The following is a 24,346-nucleotide window of genomic DNA, read 5'->3' on the forward strand; positions in this document are numbered from 1 at the left end:
CCCGCACCGGGACCCCGCCGCCCGCCAGGCCCTCTCCCCCGCCCGGGGACGGGGCCGCCGCCGCCGCTGCCGCCATGCTGAGCCGGCTAGGGGCGCTGCTGCAGGAGGCCGTGGGCGCGGTGAGCCGGGCCGGGGAGGCCGGGGAGGCTGAGGAGGCCGAGGAAGCCGAGCCACGGGGCAGGCTGGGCTGGGGCCTAGGCCCGAGGAGGCGGGGGCGGGACGGGGAGGAGCCTCCGAGCGCTCGGGGGTCCCGGGGCGCCCACCCCCTGCTCACGTGGGGGGGGCGGGAGGGAGGAAAGGGTTGCCCCGCCCTCGGGGGCTCCCCAATCCTGCTGAGCCGGCCCCTCCCCCTCTAGTCTGTCCCCCCAACCCCTCCTCCTCGTGCCCTTCAACTTATTTCTTTCCCTCCTCTTCCTCCCTCGCAGCCCTTTCTTTCGTCTCCTCCCTTGATCTCCCTCTTCCCAACTCCCTCCATTCCCAATCTTTCCTCTATCCATCACCTCCCCAAATATTTCTTCTCCCTTTCCCCAATTCCTACTACTCCCCAAATCTCTTCCCCCTTCCCCAGTCTCTCTTCTCCCCCACCAATCCCCTCTCCCAGTTCCTCTTCTATCTGTCATCCTCTCCGTGTTTCTTTCCGCCCCCTCTTTCTCCTTTAAGTCTTTTTCCCTTTTTCTAGCCTTTGTCTCTCCTCTCCTACCATCTAGCCCCATTCCCAGATCCTCCCCCACTTCTTCCCACTCAAGTCTCTCTTCCCCATCTGTCTTCTTCAGTTTTCTCTTCTTCCCCATCTGTTCCCTACCCAAGTCTCTCTTCTGAACTTCTCTGCTAAATCTCTCCCCATATTCCTCTTCTGCTCTTACATCTAAGCCTTTCCTTTTTCAGGTACTTCCTTTACCGTCTTTTTCCCCTTCCCTTATTCTTCTTAAGTCTCTCTCCTTAGTTTCTCCTCCACCCCAACCTCAGTTATCTCCTCCCTGGTCAGGAATCTTTCCCCCAGGTAATAGAATGGGAGGGGAAATACTTTTTCATCAAAATGATAGGTTTTTAAATTTTTTTCTCCAGAGGGAATACAGGAAATGACATATTCTCAAAGTCAGAGGGACCCTCATTTAGTTCAGTTCATAACTGATCCAGAATCCCTTCTACAGATTTCCTGAGAGGTAGTCATTCCACTTCCAAGTTATAATGAGGAGAACCTAATACCTCCTAAAAGACCTTGTAGAGATCCAGTTGTTAGGATGATTTTTTTTTCTCCTTATATAAACTTCCCCCTTTGCACTAATATGGCTATTCCTAGTTCTGCCCTCTGGGGTCAAGTCTCAACATCTTTCGTGATACTTTCAGATATTGAGAGTTGTTCTATCTTCTCTAGGCCTTATTTCTTAACTCCACACAGTCTCCCTGGACCCCTCCTAAAAAAAAAAATCAGCAAAATATTTAGTCATCTGAAAATTCCCATTTTTTTCACCTTTCCTTGTCAAGCACAGAACCTTGCATATAAGCAGGCACTTAATATAAATGGGAATTTAATTGAATATTACCCCCTGAATAATCCCTAATCCCATTCTGACAATACCCCTCCAAATTATTCTGATCCAACTTTAAAGCTTCCAGTATTAACCTATCTCACCCAGCTTTAGAATTCTTAGGAACAGGAACTGAAGCAGGAATTTCACTAATGTAGGAAGTGATGGGAAGTTCCCTCTCCCAAGAAAAAAAATATCAGCACTTCTTTTTAAATTACTGGCAGAAAATTACTGAGAGTAGAGATGACAAACTCAGAAATAGAACAATGGATCCTTCTGGTCTGCAATCAGGAAGACCCCAGTTTTCTCTTCTGTAAAATAGGGATGATGATAGTAGGAATTTCTCAGGGTTATTGTGAGGTTCAAATGAGATGATAATTGTAAAATGCTTATCATAGTGCCTAGTGCATAGTAGGTACTATCTAAATATTAGCTACAATAATTATTATCAGTGTTGTATTTTAATTTATTTTGTTAAATAGTTCTTAATTTGGTTTGGCAGTACTTAGGAGGGTGGGCAGCCCACCTGCCTGTTGATGCCTCTGGCTGTAAGCACTGAGAGTCTAAATGAACTTTTGCAAGCTCACACAGCCAATTTATGCCAGAGGCAAAACTTCAGTCCAATTCACTTTGGCTTCAAAACTAGGTTTCTATTTATCATTCTACATTGCCTCTCACATGAGTTTACTTCATATATACCCTAAGAATAAAAGTTGAACTCTGGCCTGTAACTTCAAACAAACCTTAGTGTAAATACATTGTCTGAGGCTCTACCTTAATTGAATCAATCTGAATTTGGTCAATCGTATCTTGTTTCTATCACCAAAATTCAATTACATTTGTATATCCTATATGGAAGAAGTACAGAGAAAGATGCAATTTTTTATGTAATGACTGGATGTATTCCATGTCAATCTGACTTTAAATTCAATTACAAGCTCAAATCTAACAAACCAATTTATTAATTAAGAGATAGTGACTTTAGCCACCTGATGGTATGTATATTTTGGAAAGATCTCTACCTTTACCCATATGACCAAAGAAATTAATTTCTAATGTAGGAATTTCAGTCATGGATTGGGAGGAAGCATTTTTCAGGAGTGTGACCCCTCAAAAGACACACCTTGGAGTCAACAGTCTATAAGAAGGCTGACCTTGGAAAAATGATAGGGAGTGCTGGAAATACCTTCCCCCTAATTCCTGTCCAATTCTAAGTCTGGGATCTTTTTAGCTCTGTCCTTCTCTTCCTTGCCCTCTCCAACTCAAGGTAACAAGATTCCTATACTTTTTCTTTTCTTTCCCTGGGTTACTGTTACTTCTTAATTTGGTCTGTAACCTCAGGCAGTTGCTTCACTTTCTTATGCTAGTTACTTCTGTAAAACAGAATATGAGATAATTGCTACTTTGTAAAACAAGTATCCCTTATAAATGGAGAGAATTGGCCTTGCTGTCCAAGATCCCTTCTAGCTAGAGATCCCATTATCCTAGGGCTATCTTTTTTTTTTTTTTTTTTTTTTTTTAAGCCTATGAGAGGAAACTTCATTGGGAAGTATACTAGAAAAATAATCCTAGTAATAAACCCTCTCATGAACTTCATTTAAGCTTCCCAAAGGCTATGGGATAACTAGCTAATTATCAGAATCTTCCCATTTGACCAGCAAGAGACTTTGGGAGTTAAATGTGGGTTTGGTAGGGATCTGTTACAGAAGACCTAAAGTAATCACATTGATAGGAAGCCCACCAAGAAATAGACTACAAGAGCATTAAAGAGTACCAGTCCTGAAGTTAGGAGGATCTAAGTTCTAATCTGACCTCAGACACTTAACACTTACTGGAACCCTGGGCAAAACACTTAACCCCATTTGCTTCATTAAAAAAAAAAAGAAGAAGAAAAAGAAAGAAAAAGAAAAGATATAGACTAAATCCAGGAAGTATAGAAAAGGAAGGGTGGTAAGGAATAAGTATATAGCCTCTACTGCTTTTTCATAATCTTTCTGTGGGGCCAAGCTTGTTCTTTGTAATGTTGCAACATTCATTGTTGATTGTTTTGTAGTATTCTTTCCATTTAGCTGAAGTCATTCTGGATATTATTTTCCTGGCTTCTCTAATTTCACTTTACATCAATTCATGTATGTCAGTAGTTTCAATAATGGTCTTGATAATACCCTAAAAATCCCTGGCCACCTTAACTAAGGACAGAACCTGAGGGGATACACAAATTTGGGGGAGGGGGTTAGAAGAAGAGGAATCAGTTGAGGAGCTGTCAGGTAGGAGGACAACAGGATAATATATAGTCATAGTGGTTAAAGGAAAGAGCATCATGAAAGTAGATGATAGGATTTTGGAGCCAGAAGAGATATTAAAGATCTAATTCTTCCCTATACACACAATTTTCAGATAAGGGAACTCCAGAGATGGAAAGTTTCTTTCTCAAAGTCACATAGTAGCAGAAATGGGATTAAAACCTGGGCCTTCTAACACTAGTAGTCATTCCACTATCACACCACAGAGCCTCCTAGAAATGGTGCCAGGCAAAAGTTTCAGAAAGGACATGAAGACCAAGCAGAGAGATGGTCAGCAACAGCTGTGGGGTCATGAAGGACTGTGTTCTGAGCCAAGTCTTATAGACCCCAAAAGACCTGGTACATCACTCCTTGTGGGCACCATCAGTGCTGGCTGGTGACAATGTGTGCATTGCTGAAGAGCTGGGGCGGCCACTTCAAGTTTTACCTCTCTCACCCTTGCTTTCTTTCTGTCTTTTTAGCGGGAGCCCACCATTGACTTGCTAGAAGCCTTTGTGGAGCACTGGAAAGGAATCACTCACTACTACATTGAAACCACAGGTGAGACCTAATTGTTTTGACTTCTCCCATATCACAGGGGAGGAGGTCACATCACTACCTGCATTGGGAATGGGGGCTCTGAAGAGAGTACAAACAAATAGCTTGGAATGCAAAGGAAGAGGAGAAGATAGAAGCTGGAATAACCCCAGGGTGGAGGGGCCTTTTCTTTTGACTATTAATGACTCTCCAGCTCACTTCCCTGGAGTGGTTTCTTCTGTATTGGAATAACATTGGGCAGAGAGAGGCCTTCTTCCCTTCTCTTGAGTGGATTCCTCTGTTTGGAAATAACATTAGCATGGGTCTCCCTCTTCAATGAGCCAAGAAGATGGGTGTTTTGCCTTCTTCCAGCCCCTGCAAAGCTTTGTCTCCCCTGGGAATGGGAGTTTAAAAAATATTCCCAACCCCCTAGGGAACATTTCCTAGGTGAGGACTCTGGGAGAGAACATCTTTCCTTATTCCTATATATAGGTCAGACCTTGGCCTCCAATGGACTAAGGGTCAGACACCTACACTGTCATACATGGGCTGATTGCTGAGCAGTGCCAGAGCATGTTCTATATTCTCATCTCCCAGTTTTACATTAGGTCTGGCTTAGGGGAGGAGAGAGTTATATCAGTTTGTTTTTACTGGGCAGCAAACACTAGACCTGGAGTCAGGAAGAGACTTCAGACTAGCTGTAGGGTTCTGAGTAAGTCGCTTTACCTTCTTTTGGTCTTATTTCCTCATCTGTAAAATGGGCATCATAATAGCACCTACTCCCAGCATGTGTTAAAGACCAAATTGAAATACTTAATATTTGTACAGCTCTTTACAAAGCATAAAAGTACTATAAAAATTGCTAGTTATTATTTCTTAGAGCACCAAAAGTCAATAGAGGGCTAGATCTGAAGGCAGGAGGTCTCATCTTCCTGAGTTCAAATCTAGTCACTTATTCCTGGTTGCTTCATACAGTGAGCTGGAGAAGGACATGGCAAACCACTCCAGTATTTTTGCCAAGAAACCCCAGAGAGAGTCACAGAGAGTCAAAAATGACTGAATAACTATTATTTCTACCTGAATCAGAAAAATGAATTTTAGATTCCATCATCTACTCTATTTCTTCTCCATGTTCTAGCCCATGTTCCTAAATGAGTCTGTTTCAGGAGAGGCTTGAGTATAGAAGAGTTGGGGCAATAATGATCACCCTTGTTCATACATTTGAAGAACTGGCATGTGAAAGAATGATTAGGCTGTTATTCTTGATTCCAGAGGACAGAAGTAGGAGTGAAAAATGTAGGGAGGCTGATCTAGGCTGGAAGAAAGAGCAGAACAGCAATTAAGAGTTATCTATGAGTGCAGGAGTCTGAGTGGAGTTTAGGGTGGGGAGTGTCTCCTTTCACAGACAGGGAGGTCTTCAGTGATTTCTTGTCAAGCTGGTTGTAGCATGGATTCCTTCCTATTCAGATACAGGTTGGATGATATGGCTTCTGAATTCCTGTCCAACACTAAGCTTCTGAATACTAGTTCTAGCCTGCCCTAGAGATTTAAGAGACTTGTAGTGGTCCTAGAATCACACAGAGAATTCCTTAGATTGTGGCAGAATTCTGGAATACCTGGAATGGACCTTTCTATCTCTGCAGAAATAGAACAAAATAATGAAGAAGACATTGGTCTGAGAATCAAGAAGACCTGGATTCAAATTGCATTCAGATGCTTAACAGCTGTGTGACCTAACTTTTCTATGCATTATTTACAAAATAAGGCAGTTGGACTCAGAAGCCTCTAAATTCAACTCTAAACCTATGATTGTTTCCATTGGTAATCCTATATCTAAAGTAGGATTCAAACTCAGGTCCTGATTTCAGGGCAAGTGTTCTACCATCTGTTACATCTGGCTGGCTTGTAGCATAAACAGTCTTCAGATTAAGCTAAAATGGTCAGCCTGGTGAGGGCTAATAGTACTCTGGATAGAAGACCTATAGAAAAGGTGACAGGCACTCTTAGATCAGCAAGAATTTATTAAACACTGTGTGTCAAGCACCATGCTAAGTGCTAGGAATGCAAAGAAAGACAAAAACGATCTCTGTCCTCAAGAATATTAAATTCTAATGAGGGAGACATCATTTAAATAAATAGATACATAGAAAATACAGAAAGAGGAAATGAAAGGAATCCTTAAAGGAGAGAGCTCTAGTACATAGCATGAGGCCAACTCATTGATCTTAAAGGAGGCCCTGTGGAAAACTCAGAAGCAGCAGATTTTTCTCTTATTCTCTTTTTTTTTTTTTTTATTATAGCTTTTTATTTACAAGATATATGCAGAGGCAATTTTTTAGCATTGACAGTTGCAAATCCTTTTGTTCCAACTTTTTCCCTCCTTCCTCCCACCCCCTCCCCCAGATGGCAGGTAGACCAATACATGTTAAACATGTTAAAGTATAAGTTAAATACAATATATGTATACATGTCCAAATAGTTATTTTGCTGTACAAAAAGAGTCGGACTTTGAAATAGTGTACTATTAGCCTGTGAAGGAAATCAAAAATGCAGGCGGACAAAAATAGAGGGGTTGGGAATTCTATGTAGTGGTTCATAGTCATTGCCCAGAGTTCTTTCACTGGGTGTAGCTGGTTCAGTTCATTACTGCTCTATTGGAACTGATTTGGTTCATCTCATTGTTGAAGAGAGCCACGTCCATCAGAATTGATCATCAAATAGCATTGTTACTGAAATATATAATTATCTTCTGGTCCTGCTCATTTCACTCAGCATCAGTTCATGTAAGTCTCTCCAGGCCTTTATGAAATCATCCTCTTATTTTCTTAAAGACCATTTACTATTAGATTCTTGATCTGGCTGGCCAAGGATGCCATGTTCCTCCCTATCTCCCATTCCCACTAGCTCCCTTTCTCCAGAGGTGACCAAAATAGGTGGAGGAGTCAGAGCCCATGGAAATAGGTGGTCTAGTCTTATCTTCCGTGCTAATGTACAACTCCCACTAGCTCCCTTTCTCCAGAGGTGACCAAAATAGGTGGAGGAGTCGGAGCCCATGGAAATAGTTGGTCTGGTCTTATCTTCCGTGCTAATGTACAGTTATTCTCTTTTCATTATTAAAGCATAGACTAAACCAAACTCAGGGAATGGTCATCCAGGAGGCCTCATAGATGTCTTCTAAGTTGCATGATAAAAACTCCAGAATCTAGGACTTTTGTGTCAGACCCAAAGCTAAAAGGTGCCCCAGACTATCCGCTGTTGAAATATCAGCCCCAGACAGCTCCTTCCTAAAAACATCTTAACCATTCTGCCTCTGGAAGGCAGGAAAATGATGGTGACACCCTCATTTTGATGGAGGGCAATTGTCTAAGGAGCACTTGGCATCCAGATTTCTGAGAGACCTAGTTTCTAATGAAAGGGAGTCTCATCTGAGAGCCCTCATTTCTTTTTCTTTGTTCTTGGAATTAGATTTGGCTTCTGGATCTAACTCCATATTGGCTACCATGGACTGTCAAACTTTTCTCTACCCTCCAGAGTATACTTATTAATTCCATTTTGGCAAGAGGATACTAAATAAGAGCTCTTCCTCTACATGCTTTAGATGAAAACACTCCAGCCAAGAAAACAGACATTCCCTGGAGGCTGAAACAGATGCTGGATATCCTGGTCTATGAAGAAAAGCAACAGGCAGCAGCTGGAGAGGCAGGGCCCTGCCTTGAATATCTGCTACAACACAAGATCCTGGAAACCCTGTGCACCCTGGGGAAGGCTGAGGTAGGGCACAGCACAGCCCAAATCCCAGAAGCAGCTCGTGGCCCTTGCAGCTACAAGAGTCTCCAAGGACTGCCTTGAGAGGTGCTCTTGAGGGAGAAAAATGAAATGCTAGGCAAAGGTTGGCAGGGGAATTTGAGTTCCTCAATTCTATTCTCCTCTCCTGCCCTGTAGTCCTTAATATCAGCCTCCTGAAAAGGCCTAACTGGAATGGCCCCTTGCACAGACCTAATGGTGATATGAGACCAGGGACTATGATGGTGGCCATGAGGATTCTTCCCTCTCCCCAAGCCTACCTTTCAGAGATGGAGTTTTACCCATTTCTTGACCAAAGCTCACACCAACATTTTCTCTCTAGGGGACCTAGAATCCCTATATTTACTCACTTACCCCCTGCTGTGCAACATGGGGATTGTTCCCATTGATAGGATAGCAGTCTTTTGATCAGTTTATTGGCCTCTCAGTATCCCCCAGGTATGCGCCAGCAGGTGTTCCTGTTCTTCAGCAGAGTCCTAGCCCAAGTACAACACCCTCTTCTACATTACCTCAACGTCCACCGGCCTGTGCAGGTATGGGATTAATGAGAGCAATGGGATTAATAAGGGGATTTAGATGGACAAGAAGATGTGGCATGTTGCCCCCTCCCTTCTCCCTCCAGGACACGCTGCCTTACAGCTACTCTCTGTCTCATGCTTTCCTCTGTTTCCAGAAACTCCTCCAGCTTGGTGGATCTGCTGCTGGATCTCCCACAGAAAAGGAGGAGGTACACTTCACCACCGTTCTTTGCACCAAAATCCAGCAGGATCCAGGCCTGCTCACTTATATCCTAGAGGTAAGTACTTGCCCCAAGAAAAGGAGGAAGGAGAGACAGGGTCTCCCTGGGGTTCCACCTCCAGACCACACAAGGCAGGCCGCTTAGAACTAAAGACTCAGATTTCATAAGCTCATTAGGGAATGTCAACTTTCCAGGTTTTAGACAAGTGGTTCCTTCTCCTTCTGGGAGTGGAGTGCCCAGAGATGAGCTTCTAGAAATCCTGCTAGCCACTTTCTAAAGTTGAAAGTTGGTTCAGAGCTAAGTTGAGTCTAGAAGGAACCTTAGAGGTCATTTAGTCCAACACTTGTCTCCTACCCTCATTTTATAAATGAGCAAATTGGAGCATAAAGGAGCCTCTGTGTGACAAGTCCAAGATCACACAGATAGTGACAACACATCCTGTATTCCCACAGGAATGCCATGACTGAGACTCATCCAGACTTCTTTGCAGGGCAAAAAAGGTGTGGGGAAGAAGGAGACATCTAGCCAACAGGACAAGAGCTCTCCCCCTGAAGAGTCCTCCAGCAGGGTCCCCAGAGTTGATGGGGAATCTTGGGGGGCCCAGGCTACTGGTACTCATTTGCCAGGAGGAACTGAAGAACCTGACAGTGGACTTGGGGAGAACAATCTACTCACCTCCTTGATTGGGTTGTGCAAAAGCAAGGTGATGGCCGAGGAGGGGCTGAAATGAGACTGGTTGGTGGGTGGGTGGCAGTGGCCAGCAAAGGTGGGATTGGGAATGGATGGGACAGATGGAAGAGGAGGACCTGTTGGTTTCTCTGAGTGCTCCTTTCCCTGATATTCTCTGTCCCCATCCCCTAGAAGAGTCGAGTGGCCCTGAAGGCCCAGGAGAATCTGCTGCTCCTGGTAGGTGTTGCCCCCCACGCTGCAGCCACCTACTTGGTACAAAGGAGCCCTCTGTGCTCTGCAATGGCAGAACACCTTTGCCAGCTGTATCAGGCCATGCCCAGCTTCCTTGACCCTGCTGACATCGTCACCCTAGAGGGCATCAGCTGGAGGTAGGCTTTGGCTTGAAGCATCCTACCACTGGCAGGGTAGGAAGGCATCCCATGTGGGGCATCTTCATTCTGTGTACTTCTTCTTGCCTCTGGCTCCCAGAGTTCATAAGATGCCCTAAAGATTCCCTCAGGGAAGGAACCAACTCTGTTCTTTTATCCTGGTTCAGAAGGCTTCTATAGAACTACCTTAGGGGAAAACTTCTAAATGGGCTAGGAGGCCCCAGGGGGCTAAACATCTAGAACATATGATGGGAGAAATGCAGGAGTCCTTCCTTCACCACCCAGACCCCCCTTTTTCCCTGCAGGTTGCCTTGTGCCCCCTCCGATGAGGCCTCCTTCCCAGGCAGAGAAGCTTTAGCTGCATTCTTGGGCTGGTTTGATTATTGTGACCACCTCATCAGGGAGGCACATGAGGTACGGAGTAACTTGATCTGGGTTCCCAGGATAGGGGAACAGTGCCCAGCAATCTGTTTGGCAGGTGCCCATGTCCCTTTACCATGCAGCATCTTTGTAAGAACTAAATGGGGTGGATATCTCTAATTGTCTACCTCAGTACTCTGAAGAAAGCAAGACATAAATTGAATCCCACCTTGTGCACTTTTATTCAATTAAATTCATATTTATTGAGTATATCCTAGATGCCTAAATACCGTAGTCAGGCACCTATTCCTGAACCCTTGCTCCTTAATTCAGATGAGGTGTGAGATGTGGGTTTTTTTTTTTTGCCCCCAGATTGTTGCAGGTGCCCTGGCAAAGGCTGTGACCGAGAAGCTGTTTGTTGCAACTCTACAACCCCAACTCTTGCATGTGTAAGTTGGAGTCATCATCCTCCAGGCCCACACCAAGCGTAGGCTCAAACTTGTTGTCCACTTCCATGTTCCAGAACCACAGGCATCTCAGACCACAGTCTTCTCCATGAAAGCTAATAACATTTATTCCCCAGTGCCCTGTGCTGTCCTGGTCCTCCTGAGTCAGTCCTCCCTTTATCTTTACTCTCCAAACTTCATGAGGGTTGAGGAAGGAGATAGACAACAGGGAATCTGCTGCTCTTGCAGGCCTCTCCCCTTCCTAAGGTCATCTTCCTTCACAGAGCAGAGCAGAGAATCCTGACCTCCACAGCCCTGCTGACAGCCTTGCTACACCAGCTCTGCTCCCCGGCCCTGCTGCAGGAAACTGTGGATTTTTTCATGGGCACAGAGCAGCAGCCTGAAGCTCCTGAGGACAGTCCCCATTCTCTGTGCTCTCACCTCATTGGACACTGTGACCACCTCTCTGACGAGGTGAGGATGGGAGATGACCACCTTTTCTGGTAGCTCCCTTTTCTCTTCCAGCTCTAGACCCTTCTCTTTAACTAGAGGGGTCTGTGGTTGCTTTCCAGAACCAGGAATCCCCCTAAGGTGTTTCATTTTTCTCAGCTCCTTTCAGGCTCAAACCTCCACAATTTAATAAGCAATTAACAACTTAGCTTGCATTTTGTTTTGCATCTCACTTAAATCTGTCTAGGATTTTATAATTATGAAAAGCACTTTTCTGTCTGTGGAGTAGACATGGCAAGTATTGCTGACATCATTTCACTAGCAGAAGCTGTCAGTAGGCTTGCCCAGGATCACCTGGCAAATTACTGTCAGATGTCCTGTCCCGTCTCCTGGGCCAGCGCTCTTTAGTGTCTTGTTCTCTCCCTGGAACCATCTCGCCTCCCTTGGAGCGCAGGCCCAGAAGCCTCATCTTGGTGAGCTTGTCCCGGAACAGTCTCCACCGCTGCTCACCCCGCCCGGCTCCTCCCTCACACCCTCTCCTGTGTCTTCTGTGCCTCCCAGATCAGCATAGCCACCCTGCGGCTGTTTGAGGAGCTGCTGCAGAAGCCCAACGAGCAGATCATCCGCAGGCTGCTCCTTCGGAACCTGGAGGGCCGCACATATGTGGCCCGGGGCTTGCCGGAACCAGAAAGCTACGAGGACACCCTGTGAGTGGGACATGGGCCGGGGGGGTGGGGGGGGCGGGGGGGCAGGCAGGCCGCGGGAGGGAAGGGGAAGGGGGAAGAGAGGAAGGGTGGTGAGCAGGGAAGGGAAGAGACTGCAGCGCACCCTCACCCCTCACCCTTGGCCCTGCAGAGACCTGGAAGAGGACCCTTACTTCACAGATGGCTTCCCAAACTCTGGCTTCCAGTCCACCTCCAGGCTTCCAGCTCCCACCCCCAACCTGGATGGCAAGACGGCGGTGACGGAGATTGTCAACAGGTGAGGAGTCCGAGGCTAGAGCTTGGTTCTCCTCACTCTGGGCAGGGGCTCCTTTTAGAAGGGGAGGGTGTAGAGGACACCAGTCCTCTAGTGTCCCCTGACAGGGAACCTGGCCTCTGGCCTTGCAGCTGGCAAGTGGGGGAGCAGGCTGGGAGCCAGGAGTGATGTGGGGCCTCATCTTCCACCTCCGGGTCATTGGCTACCAGCTATGGCAGACCAAGCAAGCAAGGAAAACAGATCCCGGAGGTCTAGGACCCAGCCCAGAGTCGGGTGCAACATCCCTGCTTGAGCTCCTTAACTTCTGGCTGCCTCCTTCCTGTATCTCTCAGCTTCCTCTGCCTAGTCCCAGAAGAAGCCAAGACTTCAGCCTTTCTGGAAGAGACTGGTTACGACACCTATGTCCATGATGCTTATGGATTGGTGAGTTTTTCCTTGCTGCTTCTCTTGTCTCCTCTGCTCATCCTTCCTAGTGTGGGGATCATGTTCTTCCCACGTCATCACTTACCCTGTAGACATAAGCTCCCCTGTTCGGAATTCTTTTCATTTCTAAGGGAGGACTGAAAATCTAATTTCCTCTCTAAAGTATAAGAATTATGTCCCTGACTTCCCTCAGGCCCAGTGTCTCAGAACCTGTCCAAACCCAGGATTTCTGTCTCATTTCAGTTCCAGGAATGCTGTTCCCGGGTTGCCTCATGGGGCTGGCCTTTGGCTCCTACTCCCCTGGATCCCCATGAGCCTGAGACTCCATTCTTTGAGGGTCGTTTCCTCCAAGTGCTTTTCAATCGGATGTCACGGATCTTGGATCAGGTAGCAGGATCAGCATAATGAGGGCAGCACCACAGCTTGGCAGTGTGTAAAAGCACTGAGTAAACAGCACAAGGCAGGCACTCGGAATAAAGCCAGGCTTGTACCCGCCACAGTGGTGGAGTGGTAGGATGACTGATCTCAGGGAGAAAATTTCTCATCAGGATCTTGGGATCTGATACTAACTCTCTCCTTCCTGCCCTTCCCTCTTTCCAAACCCATGACCTTCCCCATCTGGGAAGCCCCATCATACCTTTGCTCTTCATGTCCCAACATGCTTGGCCTTCAACCCCAGGGAATCCGTGTCACACATATCACGTGCCTCTTGCTCCCCCGCACATGTTCACACCGGCCAGGGGCCTTGCTTGGAAGTTGGGAGAATGCTCAGGGGTCTCCCCTCATTAACATTACCTACTGTGTTCTCTCCAGCCATACAGTCTGAATCTGCAAGTGACTTCCGTCCTGTCCCGTCTAGCCCTATTCCCTCACCCCCATATCCATGAATACCTCCTGGACCCCTACATCAGCCTGGCCCCTGGCTGCAAGAGTCTCTTCTCTGTGCTTGTGAGGGTAAGGATGCCAAAGAAGCAAGGGGCAAGCTGAGGTGGAGAGGGAAGTAAAGGGGATCCAGAGCCTGGCTTGCTGTCCATGTATGGTATCAGAAGCAGGGAGGCCCTGGCCCTAGTGGGGTGAAGGAGGGAGGGGCCCCTTCCTTTTCCTTCCCCACCTCCACAGTGGCCCATGACTGGCATCTCCTAAAGAAAGACCACAAGAGGAGTTCTAGGTCCCAATGCTGTGCCCTCTCCATGTGTCCTTTCCCCACTTCCCCCATTTCCTGATCATTTTTCTCATTTTCCTAGGTAATTGGAGACTTGATGCAGAGAATCCAGCGGGTACCCCAGTTCTCAGGCAAGCTTCTCCTGGTTCGGAAGCAGTTGACTGGGCAGGTTCCTGGAGAGCAGTAAGTCCCCATTCAGATGCTGCTGATGTTTTGGGAGATGTCCCAGAGGAGAGGAGGGGGGAGATGGGTACAGTTGGGGAAGGGTCCTGCATTTTCCTCTGGCAGCTTTCTCTGCTGTGTCCTGTAGGTCTCAGGGAAGGTAGAGGGGGAACATTAGCCCTGGGCAGCTGGACAGGTGTGGCCCTTTGTTTTTTTTTCTATAGAATGGACCATCAGACCCTCCTGCAGGGGGTGGTAGTGCTGGAAGAGTTCTGCAAGGAGCTGGCCGCTATTGCCTTTGTTAAATTCCCCCCAAACAGTCCTCACCTGAACCTGCCTTCACCCCCACAAGGACATGTCTGAGCCAGAACCATGGGGGATGGGGGGGACTCCATGTCTACACCTTGGCCTCAAGGCAGCCTCTTCCCCTGGCATGCCCAGCACTGTTCTCCCTGGAGTGGGGAGAGGGGCCTGACTGTCTCCTCAGCCTCCAGCAATGGCGCCTGCTTTTCCAAGGCCCCAGGACTCAGCTCCTGGCTTCTTCCACATCTTCCAAGGCGGGGTTCCGAAAGCCTGCCAGGGAAGCCGGAGAGGAGGCTACGGCTGTTTCCTGGACAAACACCGTTCAGAGAGAGAGAATGGGGCGGACGCCCAGCACTTATCGATCTTTGATTTTTGTACCCACTACCTCTCCCGTTTTGGTCATCCCTCTTAAAGGGACTGGCAGAAGAGAGCAGTCGGCTCTTCAGTCTGGGGGGGTGGAACCTATTTTCATCCTAAGCATCAAAGAGCTGCTGAGACTCAGACCCCATCCGCCTATCCAAGCTTGACCCAAGGGGATGTGGGCAGTGAAGGCAGAGCTTGGGGAGGCCCCCTCTTCCTCCTCTGCCCCTCCTTCAGGCAATTGCAAAATTCCCAACTGCAGCATGGCAAGCACCCAAGGTATGTTCCGCACCCAGGCGGGGGCAGCTGCTAATGAGAACCTTGATGTGAGTGCAGCCAGGGTGGGAAAGGGCCCGGGGAGGAGAGCAAAGAGCCAGCCTGTGGCTGGTTTCTCTGGCGCCCTCTGAACCCGTCTCGGCAGGTCCCTGACACCTGGGTTGAGGCACTGGGATCCAGGAAGGGCCGTACCCTTAGCAGCCCGCCCAACTCCCTGGCTCTGAAAGCACACACATCTAGGGAACATCAGGCCTCGGCAGAGTCCTGAAGGAACAAGGCTGTAGTGTTCTTCAGCCCATCTGCAGACCCAGGAAGGGGCTGGAGCAAGAGCAGCCGGAGCCCATGTCCCGCTCCACGTGTTCTCGGCTGCCGCTGCTGCCACCCCGCTCACCCTGGATCTGTCTGGGCCTGCGGTAGGCAGGGCTGGCATTACCTCACAGGGCTAGAGTCGCTGGCTTCCCTACAGGCAGGGAGCAGCAGCAGCCCAAAGCCCCTTTTCTCGTTCCCTGGCTGCCTTTCTCTGGAGATCAGACTCTGGTTGCCAAGGGGGGGTAACACGCAAGGGCAGGAAACTCAATGACCTCCCTCATCCCTCCGTTCCTTGCTGCAAACGGGGAGGATCATTGGCTGGCTACTTGTTCTCAGGGTGGGAATGTGAAGTCTGATCTCTGCTGCTGGAGACTACATGGGCTGCCTTTTTTGTTCAGCTCTGGAGACACAATGGGAGGTCTGGAATTGAGGTCTCAACTTCTATGCACTTTGGCCTATGCATGGTGCCCTCCGTGAGGCAGCACAGCAATAAAATGGTGTGGTTGTGCAAACACTATGGCTCCATCCTTTTTTATATTTTGTGGCCTTTCAACTAGAGAAAACAAAGACAGAGACCTCTCACTCTCACAGGGATAGTTTTCCTTGTGCCAGTCTAGACTGTTCACCAAAGCAGCATTTTCATTTTATATGCCCCTTTTATCTTTGAAATGTTTCCTCAGGTAGGTGAGGGAGACCCAAGGGAAGCCCCCACCAAGGTTTACAGCCCCATGTCTTTCTGTGATCTAAGAACCCTAGATCACCCAGGCAGGTCAGCTTATGAGAACACCTTTTATCAAGACTCCTAAGCTCAATGAAGGATCCAGCTTCTCTCTCTGGGCAATGTAACTAACACATCCCCACTTCTATTAAACACCCACCCAGGAAGACGTCAAAGGGAGCTTCATTGAACATTTATTAAGCACTTATATACTAAGTGTTTATTAGAGACATAAGGGGTTGAAAAAGAAACAGTGCTGCTCTCAAGGAGTTTACATTCTACTGTGGAGATAGACAGACAAAGAAGCATAACACAAAGGAAATTGAAAGAGAATTAATGGAGTCAGTGACTGTTTCACAGAGAAGGTGGCACCTGAACTTATCCATGAAGTAGTCAAGGACCCCAAGAACTGGAGAGGAGGAAGTGCATTCCAAGCTGAAAGGAAACCTCATGTAAATACACAAAGCTGGGAGATGAGTTCCATAACAGCTGGCAGTCTAGTATGGCTGGAATGTAGACTTCACGAAGGGAACAAGTATGAAAGAAGGTGAGAAGCCTAAGTACAAGTCAGACTGTGGAAGGCTTTAGGCCTGTATAGAAGTTTATATTTTCTAATGCTATTTTTGAGCAGGGCAATGACATGGTCAGTCACCCAATTGCTCAGGAAGAGGGCATGCTGCAGCAGCCTCCCATTTACCCTTCAACTGGCACACACCCAGGCTTCAGCACTGTAGAAGAAGATAAAAGATGTTACCATTGGCAAGCTGGCCACAAAAGATAAGTAGACCTGACTTCATCTGCAGCCAAGATGTTTTATAATCTCAGGCTCTATGATGGGTAGGCTTTCAATCTGCCTTAGGTGACCAGTGTTTGGGCTCTGAACTCTCTGCCCAAGTTTAGTCAAAGTTCCTGTTGGCAAGCAAAAAGCAGCACTAGGGATTGGAAGGAGGATAGTGGCCTGAGAACCTGCAGGTCCCTATTTACCCCCCTCCCCAGAAGATCTCTGTGGGCTCAACTCCCAGGCATCCTAGAAAATTCAAAACCATGTGGTCTCAGTTACCTACAGGTGTGCCCATTGCCCAGCGGCTCAGCTAATTGTGGATTGGGACAACGGACACTTCTTGAAGTCTCTTTAGGAGGTGGCTTCTCATGTCCTCCTCTTCCACCTGCCACCAGCAGAAGTTGATTCCTTGAATCTCGGGTGGCTTGTTGAAGACACCTGGGTTTCTATAGGCCACTGTTACTAGCACATTCAGGCAGATCCCATCGGCCTGATTCTTGCCCAGGTGCTGCAGCCCCAGTACCCCCTGGGTCTTTACTGTCAACTGAGATAGCGTCAAACACTGCTGTAGGAGTCGAAACACAGACACCACAATGCTGCTATTCTGCTCTGATGGGGTGAGTCCACAGGCTGTGATGGGCAAATGGAGACTGCCTTCTGTACCTGCCAACACCCATATATTCTTGGCACTGGTAAAGGCAGCTATAAGCCTCTGGCAGATAAACTTGCAGGGAAGCTCTTGGGGCAGAGTAGGAGGATGTTTAGCTTGTTGGTAATAGTGGGAACCCAGTTCTATGAGGGGCAGGATGTCATGGGAACGGAGTGGGGTGGGCAAGGCTGCTTGTGGATACCAGCCAGCTTGGAGGGACTCCTTATCTGCCTCCTCAGAAGTCTTGAGGATCCCACCTGAAAGAATGAAGAAGGGAGAAGGAAGCATCAGAGGTAAAGGAAAAAAGATGCCCTCTTTGGCAGAAAGATATCAATCATTTTAGAACTGCCTGTCTGTGGGGTCTGAGGAAATAAAAGGGGAGTGGGGTGCTCCCCACCCACTGCCTACCATGCTGTGAAGGAGTACCTGTGGGACGGGCAAGGAAAGCAAAGCGGATCCAGCGGGGACCTCGCTCTTCCACTGCCAGCAGCGTCAATGGCTCACATTCTAGGCCTGCCTCTTCCTTCACCTCCCGTCTCAGTGCCTCCAGAATGGTTTCCCCAGGCTCCATCCTCCCAGCAGGTAGATACCAAGACCCATGGCACTCTCTTTTGGCTTCCTGGATCATTAACACTTCACCCTAGGGAAAGAAAGAGCACCTCCCTTCCCAATTGTCCATCCCTTCCATGACCCAATTGTCCAGCCCGCCATGATCAATTTTCAGGCAAAACAAATAGCATGCTCCCTAATATCAAAAAGGTCCCTCCCAAGACCTCTGAGCCCTCCCCTCCCCCTATTCAGAAACTTAAAGAGATGCCGCAAATACTAGAGTTGGGATGAATGCAGCAGGCAGGGAAATACCCAGGCACTGTTTGCTACGTTTGCCCCTGCTCTTCCACAGCATCTGAAATTCTGACTCCCCTTTTTTCTCAATAAGTTCCCTCTGGAAAGTAGGTGCCAGGATTTCAGAATCTCATCCCTGTGAGATTTCAAGCCATTAAGAAACGGCTCAGATTGGTTTGGAAGGCCCTACCTCACAGAGCAGTGCGGATCGAAGGAGATATGTGTGGACAAGTCCACTCTGCCCTCCCTGGTGGAAGAGTCCACACGCACGCAGCTGTGCCCAGACAGGCTAAGTGCAGACAGGCTACGTGAGTGATCGCCAGAGGCAGACTCACTCAGAGGCAAAAACTCAGTCCCTGCCTTTTCTTGTATCCCCAATACTTACCACAGGCCCTGGCACCCTGTAGCTTGCTTGTCAATCGGCTTTAAACCTTACAGGGAAAACTTAAAGGGCTATTCAAATGGCAGCTGTCATCATCCTCCTTATTTTGACACCGTGGGCCTCCCAAATTCTCTCCTGCCTCAACTCTGATGACCTCCCTCCCACGGCCTCTCACTTGGGTGGTCAAATCTTAGACGCTGCCATGACTTGAAACTGCTTCCCCTTGGCGATCACTGACTGCGAAATTTCCATTTCTGACATAAATCACTCCCCCAGATCCTGGCCAGCTGATGCCCTCCTGCTCTGTCTGCACGTCCTCTTCTGACTGGTCTCCCTACCTAGTCTGGACCACCCGCGCAACCCTTGCAAGCTCTGCTCCCCTCCTTCTTGAATGCCTGCTCCTTTGCCTTTCTGTCACTTCTGCTAATTTAAAATGCTAGATAAGGATGATTCCCCTTCTCTGCTCCCATTCCTCAACTGCTTTAACAAAGTAGAAGAAAGTGATGGAAAGGCCCAGATGGGGTCCTAGAATGGAAGCTAATAACTTTCACCCGGGCCCTCCCTTGAGGCGGGGCAATTATTCTGCTTCCGGCTACTGATCCCCAGCTGCTCCCAACCTCCTTTCTCCTTAAACCCACTCACTGTCAGTCCTTGGCCTCAATCTTCCCAGGCAAGCAGGAGATGAAGTCATCTGCCTGAAACTTCCCCTCAATTCCCCTCCTCCACGCATCTGAGCAAATAGCCATACCCTCCTCCTTTCCCCTGGCCTCCCCTCCTGGCCCCGGACTGGGTCCGTCCTCCCTCCGCGCCACCCCCCACCCCCTTTCAGGACCTCTTCCATCTCAGCGCTCTTCCTCTTTACTGACACCTTTCCTAGCAAACACTTTTCCTCCAACTTCAAAACAAACGCACACACCCTTCGAACTCGGCCATGCCCTCCAGTTAGCCTTCTCTGCACAGAGAATGGTTACATGCTGCTAACTTGCCTTTGGACCACCGTTCACTTTCTAATCTCTCTGGTGGCTCCTTTTCCAGCTCTTTAAAAACAAGGTGGGTGGAAGAAGCTCCAGACTTCTCTTTTCTCAGTGTCTGCATGTCTCTCAGTTACTGACTCTCAGTAACTGTCTCTTAGTATCTGCTTCTGTTTCTTTCTCTCTTGACAACTATCTCTTAGTATCTGTACCTCTGCCCCCCTCTTTCTCTCCCTCCCTCCCTCCTTCTCTCTTTGTGTCTTTCTCATCTCTTTCCCTCTCTGGCTCTCCCTTGCTCTTCCCCTGTCTCTATCTCCCTCTCTGTGTGTGTGTGTCTGTCTGTATCTCTCCCTTTCTGTTTCTCTTATCTCTCTTTTCTCCTTTTGTTTCTCTTGGTGTCTCATCTCTCTTCTCTTTTTCTTCCCCTCTGTTTCTTTGTCTCCCCCTCTCTGTCTCTTTGTCTTTCCCTCTCTCTCTTCCCATTTTTCCATTTCCCCTCTCTCCCCCTATCTTATTTCTCCTTCTCTGTCTCATCTCTCTCCCTCTCTCTTCTGTCTCTTTCTGTTCCCCTCTTCCTCTCTTTCTCTATTCCCCTGTCTCTTTGTCTCCCCCACTCTGTTTCTCCCTCTCCCTGTCCCCTTCTCTATCTTCCCTTCTGCTCTGTTTCATCTTTCTTCCTCTCTCTCTTTCCCTTGCTCATCTTTTTGTCTCCCCCTCTCTGCCTCCCTCCCCCGCTTTCTCTCTCTCTCTCTGTATCTCTCATCTCTCTCTTCCCCTGTATCTCTCTCTCTCTCTCTCTCTCTCTCTCTCTCTCTCTCTCTCTCTCTCTCTCCCCCTCCCTCTCTCTCTCCCTCTCTCTCTCTCTCTCTTTCTCTCTCTCTCTATCTCTCTCCCCCCCATCTCTGTCTTTCTACAAACTTTCCCTTGATGATTTCATCAATTTTCATAGCTTCCATTTTCACCCCAAGGCAGATGACTCCCAAATCTTTATCTCCAGATTTGACTCATCCCATGCATGCCAATCCAGGGCTTCCAACTGCCTGCTGGATACCTCCCATATCAAGATGTCCTGTCAGTACTTCAAAGTCAGTGTGTCCCAAACTGAACTCATCATCTCACCTCCAAAACCTTCCCTTCTTCCTGATTTCTCTATTTCTGTTAACTATACTGCATCCTCTCAGCCACACAAGATTGTAAACCTCAGTAATCTTTAATTATTCCTCCTCTATTTGAGGCAGTTAGGTGGTAAAATGAATAGAATACTGGATAGTCAAAAGAATTGAGTTCAAATTTGACCTGAGATTTGCTATGTGTGAACTTAGGCAAGTAATTTAACTTTTATCTTAGTTTCCTCAACTGCAACATGAGGATAATGATGGTATTTACTTCCCAGAGTTGTGATGGAGATCAAACAAGATCATATTTGTAAAGTACTTGACACATAACAGGGTTTAATAAGAGGGGTCTCTTCCCTTCCCCTAATATGTTCAATAAAAATTTGTGTACCCCAATTGAATATATGTTCCTTGAAGACAGGGGCTGTTTTGTCTTTTTGTCTTTGGATAACCCCAGCATGTGGTACATAATTGATATTTAATAAATGCCTCTTTTCTCTTTCCTCCCCTTCCCCAATCCTATTCAACAAGCATTTATTTCCACCCCCCATAAAATACAAACCCCTGTTGGACAAAGAATGCTTTATCTTTTTGTCTCTGTAACCCCAGCATGTGGCACATACTAGATGCTTAATAAAGCCTTACTGAGCAGGTGGACAATTGCTAAAGGTGTTCCCCTTTATTCAGGACCAGTTCAAGAGCCAGTCAAAGCTTTCTCCAGGCATTTTGTCTGGGTCTTTTCTATACATTTATCTTATTCTAATTTGCAAGTGCTGCCTTGCAAGCTCCTGGCGGGGAGGGATCGGATCTTGTTTCTCATCTCTGTCTCCTTAGCCCACGGTATGTGTTTAATAAATACATAAAACGTAGAGTGGGATCCTCCATGCTTGCATCCCCTGTGTTAGATACCACAGTGTGGCGTGCCTACCAGATATTCAATAAAGGTTTGGGGTGAGTATTATTCTTCTTTGGATGACGCTCCTACTAGGCACTTAATAATATGCTGGTTTGTGCTGGAATGAGAACGGCGTCTGATTCTCCAGTCACCACCTTGCCCATTAGGGGGTCCTTTCTCCATCTCTCTTTCCCAAGCCCATGGCTTCAATGGTCCGGCCTCTAGGATCCTCTACCTGGGGATGCCTGGTCCCAAAGGACTTTAGCGTCGGGATCCTGGCTGTCTCTCACCTGGTCGTTGAAGAAGACAGCCAGCACGATATAGGAGACATTCTTCCTGAGCTGCACGGGCACAGGTGAGATCTTTCGGGGCACAGAGTCATACTCCAGCACGGGCAGCCCCTGGCCCCCCAGCACGGCCCTCAGATCCCCTGCCAGGCCTGAGGATGCCATGGGCAAGGGCCGGGGGGAGGAGGATGCAGGGATGGGGAGAGGAGGGAAAGGCTGGGACCCAGAGGGTGGGGACCACACTGGATCACGTGGGGGGGAGTGGTTGGGGTGGAACAGGGACTCTGGACCGGAGGGGACAGGTGGAAGAAGCCCCACGAACAAAGATGGAAATGGGTTAAAAGAAATGGGCCCTCGGGGACGCACGGGACAGACTAAAGTCCAGGGCTAAGGACGCAGGAAGGACAGGGTCAAGGTGAGGGTCAAGGTCAGAGCCAGCTCTCCGGCAGTCCCAAGCCCGGCCGGACGAGGCGGGGGGGAGTAAGAAGGGGGAGGGAACATCAGGGCCTGGTCGGGTTCCCTCCTCCGGCCCCTCCTCTCTCGGGAGACCCAGCAGGGCCCCCCCCGCCCCCGCTGCTGTGATGTCACTCTACTCCGACCCCACCATTGGTCTGCTGGAGTCCTTTAGAACAAGGAGGTGGAGACTGTTCTTAAAGGAGCCGAGTCCGCGGAGTGACCGTTCAGACTTCCTCCCAACTCGCGCTGGCCCTTCCCTTGTCCCTTCCGCGGCGTGATGATGTCACCATCCCTGAGGACTGCAGGGGACTTCGGAGTGACGTCACAGAAAAGCGGTGACAACCTCTGTCCAGACCTTGGCCCACCCTCCCCGGTTCTCTCCTTCGCCCCCTCCCCTTTGCATCCCAGTCCGACGCAGCCACGCATGCATTTCCTCCTCTGGGACCCTTAAAACTGCCTCCCCCCCTTGCCACGCCTCGTAGCCGTCCTCCTTGGCTCTTCCTGGAGCCAGACAGAACCGGGTCAGCCTCTCTTCCGCACATCAGTCCAACTTGCACCCCACACCCCCACTGTCTCTGCAAGCTGAGCACCCCATTCCTCCCCCACCTCCAATCCGGACGCTCTTCCCCGCATCCTGGTGGGCCTTTGGATTCTGACACCGGCAAACTACCTGTTTTTGTCTTTGCCAAAGGGTGAACGCGGAGCCCCAGATGTGCTCCGGGGTGGGGGGCAGCCTTCCAGGACAGGGGGGCATCTCCCCAGGCTTGCAGGCTAATGCTCGTCCGCTCACAGGGATAGTTGTGGAGTCTGTGGGCGCTTTTGTCTAACACTGAGCTTGCAGACCCCCGGAATCCTCAGGATTTTTTTTTTTTTTTTTTTGTCTACAATTATTTTATTTTTAAAAATTATTATTATTAAAGCTTTTTATTTTCAAAACACATGCATAGATAGTTTTCAACATTCACCCGTTCAAAACCTTGTATTGCATATTGTTTCCTTCTCTTCCTTGCATCCCCTCCCCTAGAGGGCAAGTAATCCAATATATGTTAAATATGTGCGATTCTTCTATATGTATTCCCACAATTATCATGCTACACAGAAAAATCAGATCAAGAAGGGAAAAAATGAGAAAGAAAACAAAAAGCAAGCAAACAAACATTCAATCACAAGACCATTGGAATTGGTCTGAATCACCTCGTTGTTGAAAAAAGACCAGTCCATCAGAACTGATCATCGTATAATTTTTCTATTGCCATATACAGTGATCTTTCAAGATTTCTTCATCCCCAACTGCTGCCTTTTGTAATCCTACATTTGGACTTGCATGCCTCCTTATTATTTCTCACTGAAGAGCAATGGAAGGGCAGGTCCATGGTGAGATGATCTGGGGGGAGTGGAGGTCAGCAAGGTATCCCTGAGGGCCAGTGGCAAAGTCAAATAAACTGCATAAGGAAGGATCCCTGCCAACTACATGCCGATTTAGAAAACCATAAATTAACATTAGCTATGTCTTACTGTATTTTTGTTTATTTTATTAAAATTTGTTTTTGTTAAATAGTTCCCATTTCATTTTAATCTGGCCTACTTATTGTTGAATTGTGGACCTACCTTTGGTACCGGGCTAGTGCACTACCTATGGAGTCAGAAACCCCTCCCTCAATGAGTAGCTGTGTGATCTTGAGCAAGTCACTTAACTACTCTGTCACCAGCAATATGGGGATAATAAGAGCACCTCTCTCTCAGGTTGTTGTGAGAATCAAGTGAAAAAATATTTGGAAAGCACTTTGCAAACCTCAAATTGCTATAGAAATGCCAATTATTATTATTACTATTATCTCTCTGACACATGTTGTCTAGAGGAACAGGGACAAGTCATTTAATCTGTAGGTACTCTGCAGCTCTCCAAGACTATGAGCTGAAGTGCTGACTTTCTTTGACAAGGGGAATTTCTTCATAGAGAGTTGATTCTATCAATGAAATCATATCTCTAGTCCAAAAGCCCTAAATATCCCCATAGTTCTTGTCACTTAACCACTCTCCTTCCTGTCTTGATGTCATTTACACATCTGAT

General features: G+C 47.9%; 2 protein-coding genes across 5 annotated transcripts; one reads left to right on the forward strand and one right to left on the reverse strand.

Moving 5' to 3' along the window:
* On the forward strand, positions 1 to 15,694 carry FAM160B2 (family with sequence similarity 160 member B2). 3 transcript variants are annotated; one of them, XM_031950859.1, is made up of 17 exons: positions 1 to 119; positions 4,294 to 4,372; positions 7,947 to 8,119; positions 8,581 to 8,685; positions 8,826 to 8,948; positions 9,382 to 9,594; positions 9,753 to 9,949; positions 10,255 to 10,363; positions 10,682 to 10,758; positions 11,040 to 11,229; positions 11,767 to 11,912; positions 12,061 to 12,186; positions 12,516 to 12,606; positions 12,850 to 12,993; positions 13,420 to 13,560; positions 13,851 to 13,951; positions 14,155 to 15,694. In XM_031950859.1, exons 1-17 carry the CDS (start codon positions 75 to 77, stop codon positions 14,291 to 14,293), a joined length of 2,199 nt encoding a protein of 732 aa, XP_031806719.1. In that variant the 5' UTR covers positions 1 to 74; the 3' UTR covers positions 14,294 to 15,694. The 3 variants fall into 3 exon arrangements, with proteins under 3 accessions (XP_031806719.1, XP_031806720.1, XP_031806721.1); XM_031950860.1 differs by lacking the exon at positions 1 to 119 and adding an exon at positions 582 to 1,000; XM_031950861.1 differs by lacking the exon at positions 1 to 119 and adding an exon at positions 3,431 to 4,171.
* Positions 15,695 to 16,087: 393 nt separating this feature from the next.
* Positions 16,088 to 22,558, reverse strand: NUDT18 (nudix hydrolase 18). 2 transcript variants are annotated; one of them, XM_012540025.3, is made up of 3 exons: positions 21,823 to 22,558; positions 17,753 to 17,966; positions 16,088 to 17,583 (listed from the first exon to the last, which is right to left on the reverse strand). In XM_012540025.3, exons 1-3 carry the CDS (start codon positions 21,982 to 21,984, stop codon positions 16,988 to 16,990), a joined length of 972 nt encoding a protein of 323 aa, XP_012395479.2. In that variant the 5' UTR covers positions 21,985 to 22,558; the 3' UTR covers positions 16,088 to 16,987. The 2 variants fall into 2 exon arrangements, with proteins under 2 accessions (XP_012395479.2, XP_031806722.1); XM_031950862.1 differs by lacking the exon at positions 21,823 to 22,558 and adding an exon at positions 18,555 to 19,801.
* Between the last annotated feature and the right edge of the window lie 1,788 nt (positions 22,559 to 24,346).

Source organism: Sarcophilus harrisii, chromosome 2 (genome assembly GCF_902635505.1).
Source record: "Sarcophilus harrisii chromosome 2, mSarHar1.11, whole genome shotgun sequence".
Taxonomy (NCBI): Eukaryota; Metazoa; Chordata; class Mammalia; order Dasyuromorphia; family Dasyuridae; genus Sarcophilus; species Sarcophilus harrisii.

Excerpts from the sequence above, each read along its gene's own strand:
- FAM160B2 (XM_031950859.1), top strand. The coding sequence starts at position 75 with ATGCTGAGCCGGCTAGGGGCGCTGCTGCAGGAGGCCGTGGGCGCG. Across the intron at positions 8,686-8,825 it reads ACGTCCACCGGCCTGTGCAG|AAACTCCTCCAGCTTGGTGG; the intron begins GTATGGGATTAA and ends CTCTGTTTCCAG. Across the intron at positions 12,994-13,419 it reads TGTCACGGATCTTGGATCAG|CCATACAGTCTGAATCTGCA; the intron begins GTAGCAGGATCA and ends TGTTCTCTCCAG.
- NUDT18 (XM_012540025.3), bottom strand. The coding sequence starts at position 21,984 with ATGGCATCCTCAGGCCTGGCAGGGGATCTGAGGGCCGTGCTGGGGGGC. Across the intron at positions 17,967-21,822 it reads CTGTCTTCTTCAACGACCAG|GGTGAAGTGTTAATGATCCA; the intron begins GTGAGAGACAGC and ends TTCTTTCCCTAG. Across the intron at positions 17,584-17,752 it reads TTTCCTTGCCCGTCCCACAG|GTGGGATCCTCAAGACTTCT; the intron begins GTACTCCTTCAC and ends TCATTCTTTCAG.